We start from the raw sequence: 15,309 nt of genomic DNA on the forward strand, positions 1-15,309 counted from the left end.
TGAAATGAGATAACTGGATGGAAACCATCTTGGCAAATGGATGAGATCCTATGACCACAGCGTTCAGCAATTAACTGTTGTCTCTTGGGTTATGCCCCGATTGTTCTCGAGTGTTTGCTTTGTCTCCCAGTGAGCCTGAGGCTGTCTGTGAGGGGGGCTGGGTCTACCTCGGCCACGCCCCCAACCCTTTCCTTCATCTAACATCCATCCCACCACTCTCCCCTACCCACACCGCAAATATTCCTCAGGGTCCTGTACACACCAGGCACAAGGTTCCACCCTGGAGAGGAAACTAGCTGGGTAAGACATGGATCCCTCCTTCACACAGAAAGACTTCTAACGATTACTCATTTCTTTGTTTTTACTTTCACAGTCTTTTTTCTTTTTAACTATCTTTTTACTCAAATAAAAGTGTTCTGAAAAAAAAGAGCTTCACTGTTTCTAGGCTCTGAAGTCAGAAAGGACAAAAAGAAAAAACGTTTTTCCACCACCTCCATGGCAGTTTTCTCTGCAGGGATGTGGGGCAGGGATGGGAGATGGGAAGAGCAAACATTGGGTTGAGCATCGACTTGGTACCCAAGACTATGCTGGGCACTTTACTCATAGCCTCTTTAGTTGGATTTAATTTTCCTACCAACCCATTTTACAGATGGAAGACCTGAGGTTCATCCAGGATCCTCCTGGAGACACAGCCAATTTGCCAATGGGTTGACCTGTACCCAGCCTATGTGTGCACATGCACACACACTTGCCTACACATGCTCAAGTGCAGCAAAGTGGGATTCCTGGACTGGGAGTCAGGTGACCTGGATTCCAGCCCCACCTCAGCCACCAACTCGCTGTGAGACCCAAGGAAGTCTGAGACTCTGAGTCCCCTTCCAGTCCTGGCATTTTAGGGTCTGTGTGTGCCCTTGCCAGGAAGCCTGGTACTTTAGCAGCCCTAGAATACTTTCTAATGCCCCTCCTCCTCACCTCCCACAGGATGTCTGCCCTCTCACTCCCCTGTAGTAGCCTTACTCACACTGGGGGCCCAGAAGCAGCCAGAAGAGTCTTAGCCCCCCTCGTACCTTCTGCTGTCCCCTCCTACCCCTTTCACCCATATCCCTGCAAAAAGGACTAAGGTGGGGTTGGACCTCCTGGAAGGCTGCAGAGCCCAGGGGCCAGGGCTCACCTGGGGCTGAGCCTTGCAGCGCCTCCTAGGGCCAACGACAACTTCCCTGAGCTTGAGGCTGGCCTCCACGGGCCCAGTGAGGGAGTCTGCCTCCCAGGCTTGCTACGAGAACGGCAATAACAAAGTGCCTGGCACACAGTAAGTGCTCTGTAAACTGTAGTTATGATGATTAATATTAATTACTTCCTGGGGGTGAGGGGGTCTTTGAGGCTGCCATACATGATCATGAAGGTCGCACACGGCTCAAAGGCACAACCTGAGGGACCACAGAGGGCAGAAATCTCGCCAGGCTCCACTTGCCACAGCTGTGGGCCTGGAAGAAGGGATGCTCTACAGTTCACATCAAGGCTCCCAGAGCTGTCCCAGTGCCCAGTCAGCCCCAGGGCTGCTACCAGTGCGGGAGAGAGCCCCATGCCTGATAGAACCAAGTCAAGTCAGACCACAGCACCAGAAGTGTGCCCTGCACCTAAGCGGCCAGAGGGAGTGGGCACTCACCAAGTAGCTGGACGCCCCGCGTGAGGCCGTAGACGTCCACCAGGGCCCAGAGCGGGTCGGCTGTACGGACCCCATTGAAGAAGAGCATGGCGGCCGAGTCGTTGATGCGGTAGAAAACACGGCCCTTCTTGTCCACCCAGAAGGCGATGATGTTGCCCTCGTTGGCAAACTCCTCGGGCAGCGCCTTGGCCCAGAAGCCGCTCTGGGACACCAGGTCGGGGCAGGCGTACTTGGGCAGTGAGTCAGGGTGGATACGGGATGGGTCCTTGCTCGTGAAGCCTAGCCGCAGCGCCCCGCTCCAGCAGCACTGCTTCTTGGTGATCTGGGCGGCAGGGGGTTGGCCTCAGACACGCCGTCAGTGAGCCCAAGGGGAAGGGGCTGTGCCCTTCACTGCAGACCACCCCCAGACAGACTCCTATGGGGAGTCACACCGCCCAGCTCACCCGCTATTTGGGCTCCTCTCCCTCCCCCAGGAGCCCCCACCAGTCGAGTGAGAGCTAGTTCTCACCTCCCACCATCATCTCCCATCACCTCCCCATGGCCACTCCCCTCTCCCGTTCCTTCTCCGTCATGCAGGGAAAGTTGAGAAAGGAGTAAGGAGGAGGAGAGAGAAAGAGGAGGGATGAAGAAGGGTAGAAGTGCGGTAGGGAGGAAAGAGAAGGGGCAGGGGGTAGTGATGGCTGTTAGCAGAAGGCGGTGCCTGGCAGGAACGTCCAGAGGCCCCGGGGGACGCAGTGACGGGAACAGGGAGGGAGGCCCCACCTTCAGCCTGACTTGCTCATAGATGAGGACCGGGCGGTTACTGAAGGTGATGGCATTGCAGAAGCTGGCCTGCCTCTTGACGGCCTTGTGGCTGAGGTCCATGAGGATCTGGGAGCCCTTGGTATGTGGGTGGAAGAGCAGTGGCGTGGCCGGGAGCCCCCCACCGGGCAGCACCGGTGGGCAGTACTTCTGCTTGTGGTGGCATCGGTGAGAGGTGACAGGGAAGGGGCCCCCGATGGAGTCTGCAAAGGAACAAGCCACAGCGTCAGAGAATCTGACAGTCCAAGAGCTGGACCAGGGTCCCCTAGGGAAGGGCAGAGGGCTGGGGCATAAGCAGAAGTCACCACTGCCCAGGATTTCCACCGTCTTTGCCCCTTAGCACCACTGCCACTTTTTGCCACCTTCCTTCTCCTGCTGCATCTACTGCTACTTCCCACTTCACCACCTACCAGCATATTACCCCCCACCATCCACTCCCACCCTTCACCCGCCTCCCCCCACCACCTGCCCCCACCCTTCACTCATCACCTCCCACCACCATCTACTCCCACCCTTCACCCCCACCATCTACTCCCACCCTTCACCTGTCACCTCCTACCATCTGCCCCCACCCTTCACTCATCACCTCCCACCACCATCCACTCCCACCCTTCACCCGTCTCCCCCCACCACCTGCCCCCACCCTTCACTCATCACCTCCCACCACCATCTACTCCCACCCTTCACCCCCACCATCTACTCCCACCCTTCACCCGTCACCTCCCACCACCATCTGCCCCCACCCTTCACCCATCACCTCCCACCACCATCTACTCCCACCCTTCACCCCCCACCATCTACTCCCACCCTTCACCCATCACCTCCCACCACCATCTACTCCCACCCTTCACCCGTCACCTCCTACCATCTGCCCCCACCCTTCACTCATCACCTCCCACCACCATCTACTCCCACCCTTCACCCCCACCATCTACTCCCACCCTTCACCCATCACCTCCCACCACCATCTACTCCCACCCTTCACCCATCACCTCCCACCACCATCTACTCCCACCCTTCACCCCCCACCATCTACTCCCACCCTTCACCTGTCACCTCCTACCATCTGCCCCCACCCTTCACTCATCACCTCCCACCACCATCTACTCCCACCCTTCACCCATCACCTCCCACCACCATCTACTCCCACCCTTCACCTGTCACCTCCTACCATCTGCCCCCACCCTTCACTCATCACCTCCCACCACCATCTACTCCCACCCTTCACCCATCACCTCCCACCACCATCTACTCCCACCCTTCACCCGTCACCTCCCACCACCATCTACTCCCACCCTTCACCCATCACCTTCCACCACCATCTACTCCCACCCTTCACCCCCCACCATCTACTCCCACCCTTCACCTGTCACCTCCTACCATCTGCCCCCACCCTTCACTCATCACCTCCCACCACCATCTACTCCCACCCTTCACCCATCACCTCCCACCACCATCTACTCCCACCCTTCACCCGTCACCTCCCACCACCATCTACTCCCACCCTTCACCCGTCACCTCCCACCACCATCTACTCCCACCCTTCACTCGTCACCTCCCACCATCTGCCCCCACCCTTCACTCATCACCTCCCACCACCGTCCGCCCCACCCTTCACCCGTCACCTCCCACCACCACCATCTACCCCCATCTGTCACAGACCACCAACAACTACCATCTACTGCTCCTCACCAGTATTTACCACCATTTACTTTCCGCCCTCTAGCATTGTGACAAGCCACCATTTACAACCAACACCATTCACTGTCACTACCACCACCAGGTATTTTACTCAACAAGTATTCATTATGTATCTACTGAATACGAAGCCCTGTCCTAGGCACTGAAGATAAGGCATGAAACATACATGGATCCTGTCCTCAAGCAGCCAACAGTCCAGGAAGGGAGATAAGATAGGGACAGAAACTGCAATACAAATGGCAGACAGTAACATGCACCAAAATGTAGGTCACTTCCCAGGAAGGCCTCCTGGAGGAGGGGAGGAGGAGAAGGCTTTGGAGCTGGACTGACAAGGCTGGGCTGCAGTGAACACTTGACCATGGCGCTGGCACTGGAGACCAGGAAGGTGAGTGAGGCAGCCTCTGCAGCGTCAGCCCCAGGAGCATGCCCATCTCCTCCCTCCTCCGGGGCCACCTCCCTCCTCCCTCCTCCCTCCTCCCCAGGCTGCCTTCCTGCTTTACACTGCCCATGCCCACAACATCTTGAACACAGGCCGGCCTTTTCGCCCAGGCTTCCTAGGAACTCGGATCTGCTTCAAGAACCCCTAGCCAGGGAGGCACTGTGCTTTCTTCCATAAGCAGGGCTTGGTTCATAAGGCACTTTACAAACATGTGAGGTTGGCATCCAGGAGGCAGGGCAGAGAGAGGAAAGAACATGGGATGTGGTGCCAGGTGGCTTGTGTCTGTCACTAACTGGCCATGTGACGTTGGGGAAGTCACTTCCCCTCTCTGGCACAATAAGTGGCCTCCACTCCGAGACTCTAAGCCAGGCATCAGCAGCATTGGCAGCATTAATGCACAGCCTTGGCAGCTGGGGGCTCGGGTTGGGGGGGTTCATTTCTTCCCCAAGATCTGTGTCTCATCCATCAGGAAGGGCAGCTCCTGCCCATCCGGTCATCTTGAGAAGAGACACAGAGGATGGGGAGGATGGGGTGGGGACGTAGAAAACCGCAGAATGTGACTGAGGCCATCTGGGATGTTTCAAATTTTGGTCCCTCCAAGGCAAGAATTTAATAATACAGAAAGCCTGGTTAGCCCAGAGGCCTTACCCACCCTAAAGAGAGGGGAGAGGTTTCCAGGAAGGGGATGGAAGACGGCAGAGAGGAGAGAAGGAGGGGAGAATCCCAGGAGGCGGGGAGGCCAGACTTTGGTCCAGTATTTGCACTGGTTTGCAACACTTTGCATCTTTGCTTCCTCCTTCCCAAAGGGCCCCAGACACCAGCATCCACAGTCCAGAGCCAGCCAGATACCCTGAGCATCAGCCTCCTGGCCTCTCTGGAGTTGCTTCCTGCATGCCAGGCCCACGAGTTGAGGGTGGCACAAGGCGCGGCTCACCTTGCTCTCACGAAGGAACCAAGAATGGTGCTCAAGGGCTTTGAAAGCCACCAAGCAGTGAAGGCTGGAATTGCTCAGAGGAGACCCAGACAGTCTGGGAAGGCCACCCAAAGAAGCTGAATGACCCCTGAATAGCACAGAGCAGGGAAGGTCATTCCATGGAAGAGGACAGTTGAGGTGAGAGCAACGTGTGGCACTGGATATAGTTGCCCCACCTAGAAGAGGTACCCCCTGGGCTCAGGCCAGTCTCAGAAAGAGCTTGCCTCTTGCTTTCAAAAAATACCATTGGTGAAAGGTAACATCATACACTGTTTAGGGCTGTGTACATACGCAGAATTGAAAGCATAAAAGAAGAAATACCTGCTGGGTGAATGGATAACAAATGTGGTACGTCTATACAACAGAATACTACTCAGCAGTGAAAAAGGAATGAACTACTGACAGTAGCAGCAACACGGATGAATTACAAAATCATCACGCTGAGCGAAGCCAGTTTTTTTTAAAAATATGCAGACACAGTCCACAGAGCAATTGCAGGGCTTCCACCCCTTTTAAAACCCCTTCCTCTCCTTCCACTCTGTCCCACTGGTACCAATTCTATAAAACAGAAACTAAGCTAGAGTGATAATAAGCAGACTGGTGGACCTGGGGATGGTAGGGCCAGGAGGGAATACTTGGGGTGAGAGGTGACAGATGTGTTCACCATCTTGATTGTGGTGATGGCTTCATTGTTACGTGCATATGTCAAAACCTATCCAGTCATATACCTTAAACACCTGTGGTTTAGTGTGTGTCAATTATATTTCAATAAAGCAGTTTTTAAACTTGCTGAGCCTGGCAGCTGACGAGAGCCTCTCCTATGGGGCCCCCACTGCAGCCTCCGCTCAGAATCCATGGACGAACTGCAGGGCCTCAGCTGCCTTCAAAACACTTCCTCTCCTTCCTGCCTATCCCAGTTGGGATCCCGGGGCCCTGGATAAAGATCCAGGAAACACTGGTTCAGGACAAATATGGTGAAGACACCCAGGGACCAGAGACCCAGGCCCTGGAAGGACCCTTCCCCAGGGCCTCCCACCCACAGGGAGGGTACTGCGTGGGCGAGGGCAGCACAGGCCCAGCCTCCCTGGCTGACAGCCGAACAGATAGAGAATGGGAATGGGGGAACCTTGGTCCCTGGGGGTACAGTGTGCACCCAGACAAGTGACCTCAGAAAAAGGCACGCTCACGGGTACCCACATACACCTGTGAGCACGTGAGGGTAACCCAGAACCTAGGAGACAGAGGAGGGAAAGAGACTTATTCCTGCCCTTACCCATTAGACCAGGAATCGTACATTTACACGTGTAGTGCGTGCACACACATGTACTCATATACACATGGATGCACAAGGCAGTACACACAGAACACACATCTACTACACATGGGCCATACATCTAATAATAATGGCAGCCATTCATCAAGTGCTAACACGTGCCAGGCTTTGAACTGAGAGTTTTACATATACTTACTGGTTTCACCCTCACAGCAAACTGATGAGGTAGGAGGGACAGTATAAGCCCATTTACCTGATGATGAATCAGCCTCAGAGAGATTGAGCGGCTTGCCCAAGGTCACACAGCCAGCAGGATGGGGCTTTCGGAGCCAAACCCAGGCAATCTGACTGCAGGGCCAGGGTCTTAGCCATTCAGCCTTAACAGCCAAGAAAGCATGGGTTTGGATACACTTTTTAAATATGGTCATAACTGATAAAACATGAAAAACATGTTCATCCGTGTCCCACACAGGGGGATACCTGGCATTCTATTATGTTGCCTCCACACTACAGGTGTGCATGCCGCCAGACAGGGAACTGCAAACCGTGTTTTCACACGCAGCCCTCATCCATCACTGATAGGATGCAGAACGGTGCAGCCAACCTGGAAAATGGCCTGGCAGCTCCTTATAAGTAAAACACCTACCATATGACCTAGCAATCACGCTCGTGGGCACTTACCCAAGAGAAATGAAGACATCTGTACAATGACCTGTACGCAAATGGACAGTAACTTTATTCAAAATAACCCAAACCGGAAACAACTCAAATGCCCTCCAACTGACGAATGGATAAATAAAACACGGTACACCCACACGATCAATACTACTCTGCAATAAATGAACAGAACTATGACACAACAAGAAGGAACCTCAAAAGCATGTTAAGTGAAGGAAGCCAGACTCAAAAGGCTACACACAGTCTGATTCCATTTGTGTGACAGTCTGGAAAAGGCAGAAGTGCAGACACAGAAAGATCAGTGGGTATCGGAGTTTGGGGAAGAGGAAAGCAACACAAAGATGTTTTTATGGCGACAGAAATGTTCTATACCGTAATTGTGGTAGTGGTTATACAAATTATACATTTATCAAAACTCACCAAAATATACACTTGAAAAGGGTGAATGTTAGTGTCCATAAATTATACCTCAAAAGCAGCAACAATGACTAACAAACCAGGTCTTTATGAAGATGGGAGGAAAGCGGGGCTGGAATCTCTGACCCACAGCCCCCAGCATCCCACCACAGGCAGATCCTAGGATTGGACCATCTGACAGGAGACCCCAAAGCCTGGTCGGGGCTGCCACTCTCAGCCTTAAGTTCCCTCCACTTCAGTGAAGTGGCTGTGCTGTTCCCTGTCCCCTGTAGGTCTGAAGAGAGCACTCTGGCAGCTGCAAAGCAGCTTCACCGATTCCTGGGCCTGCTAAGTGCTGTGCCGGCCTCTTCCTGCCCACAGAGACCAGTGTGGTCTCTGCCCACTGAGCCACCTCTGTGGGAGCGACGTGAAAACCCTTTCTGACTTGCTGGGCATCTCCTGCCCATGGACCACGGTCACTTGCTGCTCACCAGGCCCCCGTTGAATTCCTGACCGTAACCCGCCAGCCCCACCATGTTCCCAGGCCCCAGTGGAGTCCGAGCACCCCACATCCAACCTGCCAATCCCACCTCTGAAATAAACATCCCTGGGCCCCGCACCCTCCTGTCCTCCCCACCGCCGTGGCCCTAGCCCAGTCTTCATCACTCCTCTTTGAACAAGGGCCAGGGCCGCCACGTACAGCCACGTAGGCTCTGCCCTACATGCCTCCAGGGAGCGCCATTCTCGTGGGCTACAATAAGAAATACAACCTTCACAGGTATCCAACGTGGCAGCCCTGACCAGGGTGATCACCGCCTCCCCAACCCCTGCTGTCCCTGCTTCTGCTACCTCCCTCCTCCATCTCAGCTGGTATTATGATCCTGGGTGAGGAAGGAGAGAAAGCAAAATGAGAATTAATCCTGAGCACAGCTCTGATGCCAAGGGCCAGAGGGACAGCTGGGGGCAGGGCTCCCTCCCTATACTTTAACATACACTATGACCCCTTAAAATCCCCATTCTATGGATGAATGAGTTGCAATTCAGACTGGTTAACCAACTTGCCTGAGGTCACACAGCAATTAAGTGGCAGAGCTGGGACCTGAACCCTGATCTTCCAAAGCCACATCCAGGGTCTTTTGCCCTACTCAGAAGCTAACACTAGAGCTCATTTTCCCCAGGAGCCCAAGATGGCAGGCATAGTGGGGAAAGGCTGTGTGGAGGAGGTGTTGGCCAGTCCCAGCCAGGGGAGCGGCCACAGCAAAGGGCCTGAAGACGCTGGGCCTGTGAGCTGCACAACTGCTCTCCCAGTGGCCAGCGGTCCTGGGTAGAGCCCCAATCTCGCCATCTGCTCCCAGCAGAGCTCCCAGGGAGGCTCCCCTTAGTGACAGGTTTACAGGCGTTTCGGGAGCCACAGTGGGAGCACCCCGTCAGGCGAGGCTGCTGCTGACACACTGGAAGCTCCCCCACCCCACCCCGGCAGCCCATTCCTCCTGGGCATTTATGAGCTGCCAGACACAAGCCTGGCCAGCCCTCCGGGTGACCCTCAGCCAGCTCCGGACCACATTCCTGCCTCTCGGTGGGGTCCCAGGCCAGCCTCCGGAGTGACCTTCCTACTGCCCCCGCCCACACTCTGCCCCAGAACCAGCCTGGCAGAGCCCCGAGTGCCCAGGCTCTGTTGAGCTGGGCTGCCAAGGAGAGAGGGAGGGAGCAATGACAGTTGAAAATAACCAACCTCTATGTGGCTGAACAGGCAGTGTCTTCATTACACCCCCAATGACACAGGTCCTCAGAAGTGAAGTTACTCACCAAGGTCACCCAGCCAGAGTGAAGAGCCCAGATGTGAACCCAGGCCTGCTGCCTTCAAACCCAACTCTGAGACCCCATTTTTCTCATCTGTAAAATAGGGACCATGGCAGACCTTCCTGGTATTCTTGCAAGAATTAAAGAGATGCTGTATTTAAAACGAATCTAGTAAGTAGCTGCTATAATAATAGTTATTAATAATTCTATTATTAATAATAGTTTCTAATAATTATATTATTGTTGTTGCAATTGACATCAATCTGCACTCTCCTACACCTTTGCTCAAGCTATTTCCCCTGCCCTGCATATCTTCTCTCCCTGCCCCACCCACACCTCTCCAAATCCCACCCATCTTTCAAGGCCCAGCGGGATCCCACTGTGTTCAGGATCCCACTATGTTCTGAGCCTGCGGACCTGAATACCGGCGCTGACACGATCATTTGCATCTCCAATGAGGGAGGCTTACCTCACTTTCTGGACAGTACAAGACAGGGCAAAGAGCACGAGCCCTGGAGGCAGGAGACCGCGGTTTCAAAACCCGGCCATGCCACAGACTTGCTGTGTGACTCTGGGCAAGGTGCTTCACCTCTCTGGACCTTAATTTTTTTCTTTGTAAAACAGGGTCATCATAGCTGCCCTGCCCACCTCTCCAGGCCACTGTGAGAACCCAGTGAGTTCACAGGTGTGAAAGAATGTTTCAGACTTTAACACCTGATTCCAACATAAGCCTAAGGTCTTATTATTTCTTATAAAAGCAACAACCACCACCACAGGAAATGATCTGTTCATTTACGCCCAGTGGGAGGCCAGACACTTCTATTTTAATTTATCCCAGACGCCCTAATCCCAGATTGCCAGGGTGGTCCTGACTTGGGGCTAGTTTACACACAGTCACTGAACAGGGCTCCCTCTGGGGGAAAAGCTTGGGAGATTTGGGAGAGCAGGTGGGGGAGGGCCCTGAGTGAGATGAAAGTAAAACTACACAGATGTGAATTTCTCTGGGTTCCCCCTCAAGGGGCCCACCTCCCTCACCTGCCTCTAGCCTCAAGGGCTGGCCCAAGCCCCTTTCTCTGCTGGGAACCATTCCTTCCTCCTTCCCACCTATAAACCTGCCTTTCTGTCACTCTTCCTTCAGACCTTGATTTTAAAGCCCCCTTTCTCCCAGAAGTCTCTCTGATCCCCAGACCAAGTCCAAGGATCCCATATGCCCCTAAGAGAGCATCCATCACCCCAGCAGCCTTTCTCAACTCTGGATCCTCCACAGAATTAAGCCCAAATGCCTTGAAGCACCCACTATATGTAATGCACTGACTTGTCTTCTTCACACCCAGGATGGTTCTGGGCATGTGCCATCCTTGGTAGAGGTCGAGTCACTCAGACCATTTTCTGTGCTCTGTGGTGCAGCTCTCTGGCTAGGAACGGCTTCAGGGTTATTTGCGTGTCTCCCTGATGGGCTGCGAGCCCCCCGAGGGCAGAGACCATTGTCTTTTTTTTTTTTTTTTTTTTACTGCTGTTTCCCCAGGGCCTAGCTCAGAGCACACAGCAGGTGCTCAATAAAAGCCATTGACTGAACTGCTACTGTTCAGTTCTTCAAGCCACTGATAACTGGCAAGTGTCCAAGGAGCACCTACTTGATGCCTTGCCCTTTCTGGCGTCCTGTGGAGAAATTAGAGAAAGAGGGGACCAAAGGGACAGCTTCCTTCACTGCCCAGCACCAAGATTCCACACTCCGTGTCTGACTACGGCCCTGCCTGCTCCAGAACCTTCCAGCACTCCCCACTTGCCTGCAGGAAGAAGGAGAAAAATCGCGAGGCTTTTTTTTTCCTATATCAGGCACCTGATTCCTTTCTTGTACAACCTTGTCTCATTCTCCCAAGCCCTGAAAGTTAGGGATCTGTGGGAAGCAGCCTCGAAGATGCCCCAGTGATCCCCACCTCCACCTCCTGGCAGTCCCCTGTAATCCTGTAAGCCCATTTGTAATCCTCTCCCCTTGGGTGTGGAGTGGACCTAGAAACTAGCTTCTAACAGCTGAAGTAATGGGATGGGACTCCCAAGACTGGGTTATAAAAAATCTTTGGCCTGGGCTTCCCTGGTGGCACAATGGTTAAGAATCCTCCTGCCAATGCAGGGGACATGGGTTCGATCCCTGGTCCAGGAAGATCCCACATGCCGCAGAGCAACTAAGCCCGTGCGCCACAACTACTGAGCCTGAGCTCTAGAGCCCGCGAGCCACAACTACTGAGCCCATGTGCCACAACTACTGAAGCCCATGCGCCTAGAGCCCGTGCTTCACAACAAGAGAAGCCACGACAATGAGAAGCCCACACACTGCGACGAAGAGTAGCCCCAGCTCGCCGCAACTAGAGAAAGCCCGTGCACAGCAATGAAGACCCAACACAAACAAAAATAAATAAAATTAGTTAATTAATTAAAAAAAAAAAATCTTTGGCCTCTCTCTTGGTTACTTTCTCTTACCTCTCTCGGGTCGCTCCCTCTGGGGAAGCCAGCCGTGTAAGGTAGCCCTGTGGAGAGACCCATGTGGGAGGGACCAGGGACCACCAGTCACCATGTGAGTAAGCCTGGATGTGGCTCCGCCTCCAGGCAAGCCTTCAGATGAGCCTGCAGCCCCAGCCAACAACCTGACCGTAACTTCACAAGGGACATTAAGCTGGAGGCACCTAACTAAACCGTGTCAAGATTCCTGACCCACAGAAAATGTGAGATAATCAAATGTTTGTTTGTTTGCTGTTTTAAGCCACTAACTTTTGGGGTATTTTGTTATGCAGCAGTACAGATCACTTAGTTCCATCTTATAGATAAGGACACAGAGGCTCTGAGAGGTAATAACTTGCCCAGGGTCACACAGTTAGTAAGTGGTGGAGCTGGGCTCTGAACTCAGATCTGTCTGGCGGTGCAGCCATCCTCACTGGGCCACAGCTAGCTGGCCAGCGTGCTCGGTCCCCTCTGCCCTACATGAACGCTCCACTCCACCCTGGTCAGTTTCTCCATGACCTCTGCAGCCCCCATGAATATGCCTTTGTCATTTAGGGTTAGGGGCCACGTTAGCACCCAGTCATCTGCCCCAGAGAGCTCGGCTACGCGTACAGCAGGTCCTGCTGGTCCCTGGAAGACCGAACGAATCCACAGTGACGAGGTGGGCAAAGGAGAGTGGCAGGGAGTGGGCAGGAGGGGCACCCTCACGGCCAGGTTAATCTCCACATGGAGCCTCCTGCTCTCACTCACTCCACGGCATCCCAGGCTCTGACGTTTCCCGCAACCAGATGTGCATAGAGCTGCGTCTCCCAATATCTTCACTTCAGGGAAGGAACCAGCCCTCCTCCTACTCCTCCCCTATCCCACCCCAAGATTCCAGATGATAACCATTCTGAGTTCGCCTCCTGGTCCCTGTCTTCCCAGCGCCCCCCACCCCCCAAAGCCCCCAAGCCAGGCCTGAGAGAATGAGGGGGAGCATGGCTCAGTCACATAAATCCACACACCACGCAGACCATCACCCTCAGTTCCCCTGACACAAATCCACACTCACTCGCGTGCACATGTGTGCATATACACACAGTGGGTGTGCGCCTAATGTGGACACAGCACCCAGGGAACGCTCCGTCCCGGGGGCCTGCCAGGGCTGGAGGAGACAGAAGATGCAGTCTTGGTCCTTAAAGGCAGACAGGCGCTTGTCTGTACACACGAGCACACACGGGCCTGGAGGAACCTTCGGGGAAACCTTCACATCCGTTTACAGAGTGCTTGCTGTGTACCAGGCGGGCTGCCCTTTATGCCAGTTAGCTCACTTACTCTTTCTACAGCCCTTCCAGGTAAACCCTCCCACCCCCAATTTATGAAAGTGGACACTGAGACTCAGACAAATAAAGGCACTGACCCCAAGTCACACAGCCAGTAAGAGCAGAACAGGATTCAAACTCTCACCAAGAACACGCGTCCCACTCCCTCTCCAGCCCTACCTGGCCTGTCACCCAGCTCAGGGCTCACATCTTCCACCCCATCGGCCCCCCCCAGGCCACCTGCAGCTCCAACTGCGATGTGGTCCAGCAACCCGGGGCCCGTGCCCCACACTCTTCCCTCTTACTCAGTGACCAAGCATCTGCTGGGTACCACCAGGTGCCAGACACTGGGCTGGGTGAAGAGAACACAGATGGATCAACCTGATTCCTCCCTCCCCACCGCCTCTGGAGCCTACAGGCACAAGTGGGGTGTGTGTGTGTGTGTGTGTGTGACACGTATGTTCAAGACACACCTGCCAGGCTCTGGGGAGCACACCTTGGCCTAAAACTCCAGAGCTGCTGCCGGAAGAGAGGAGGCTCCTTCTGTGCTAATCCCAGATCTCCCAAGTCCATGTGATGGCCTGTCCCCTGCTGCCTGAGTGAGAATTAGGAACCCAAGGAGGGGAAGCAGGGAGTTAGCTGCCGAAGGGATGAGGTCTGGATTCCCTCTGAGCCGCTAACTACGCAACCTCAGTCAGCCATTTCCCTTTCCCAGCCACAGCATCCCCTTCTGTAAAAGGACAGTGGGAACCAATCTCTCAGGTCCCTACACCCCAACAACTAGGATTTGTGGGTCCAGAGACCTGGGGGTGACATGTACGTCTGGGCGCATGTGTGTGTGTCATCCGCATATCAGCCCCTCAGCAACGGGCCCATCCCTTGCCCTGAGGCGGGGGGGAGGAGCCTTAAAGAAAGTAAAGGAGGAGGGCAGGGAAGAGGAGGGGAGGGTTGGGAAGGAGAGGGGAGGGGGGCTTCCCAGGATCAGGGCTGCCTCGCTCTGTGCTCTCCCCACCCCCATCCTGCCCTAAAGACGGGGAGCAGCTCTGGAAATCTGCCTGATGAAAAAGATCAAGCATGTAACTGCTGAAACCATTTTCCAAATGAGAATTCATCTCTCCCAGGGGTCCCCTGCCAGGCTGGTCCCAGAGGAGCCGGACTCCTCACCACCAGCGCACCCCCGCGCGCGCACGCGCGCGCGCGCACACACACACACACACACACACGACTCGCGCAGAAACGCTGACCTCTACAGAATAACAGTCTCACAAATGTGAAACTGTGTGGCTGCTCACACATGGAAACGCAGACACAAAATATTCAGTCTCTTAAATATGGCACAGATAGTGACACATTACGCGGGTATACACAGAAAAAGACCTAAAACCCAGATACACACGATCTGCAGTCACCAGAAACAGAAACAGCCAGGACACGCTCACAAACACACAACTAGATACGCCCACACAACCCCTCACCTCTCACTGTAACCCGGCAACCCAAAATTTTCAGCTCGAGCCAAATCAGACCCCCAAGGCTCACGAGAAAATACCAGCAGGAGCCATGTAACTATGTCCTCAGGAGTCAGGCTGCTGAGAGCACCCCCAGGAAGGAGTGAACCCCCTGCACCTGCCAGTCCCCCCAACTCCCCTCCCAGAAGGGGGTGAAACCAAAGCCACCGGGGCAGCCAGTGGACAGGTGTGGGGACACGTAGGTACAGACATGGGTGAGGACATGTGTGGACACGCATGCAGGGTCCTGGCTAAGGGGCCATGCGGGCACAGGCAA

General features: G+C 54.4%; 1 protein-coding gene across 3 annotated transcripts in view; it reads right to left on the minus strand.

The window, feature by feature from the left end:
• NEURL1 (neuralized E3 ubiquitin protein ligase 1) overlaps nt 1-15,309 on the minus strand; it is an 85,128-nt gene that overhangs the window by 21,064 nt on the left and 48,755 nt on the right. For all 3 annotated transcript variants that reach the window (XM_030865532.3, XM_060286723.1, XM_060286722.1), the window contains 2 exons: nt 2,429-2,670; nt 1,667-1,988 (listed from right to left, as the gene is read on the minus strand). In XM_030865532.3, coding sequence (XP_030721392.1) covers nt 1,667-1,988; nt 2,429-2,670 — 564 coding nt within the window. The remainder of the gene's footprint in view (nt 1-1,666; nt 1,989-2,428; nt 2,671-15,309) is intronic.

This window comes from Globicephala melas, chromosome 16 (genome assembly GCF_963455315.2).
Source record: "Globicephala melas chromosome 16, mGloMel1.2, whole genome shotgun sequence".
Taxonomy (NCBI): Eukaryota; Metazoa; Chordata; class Mammalia; order Artiodactyla; family Delphinidae; genus Globicephala; species Globicephala melas.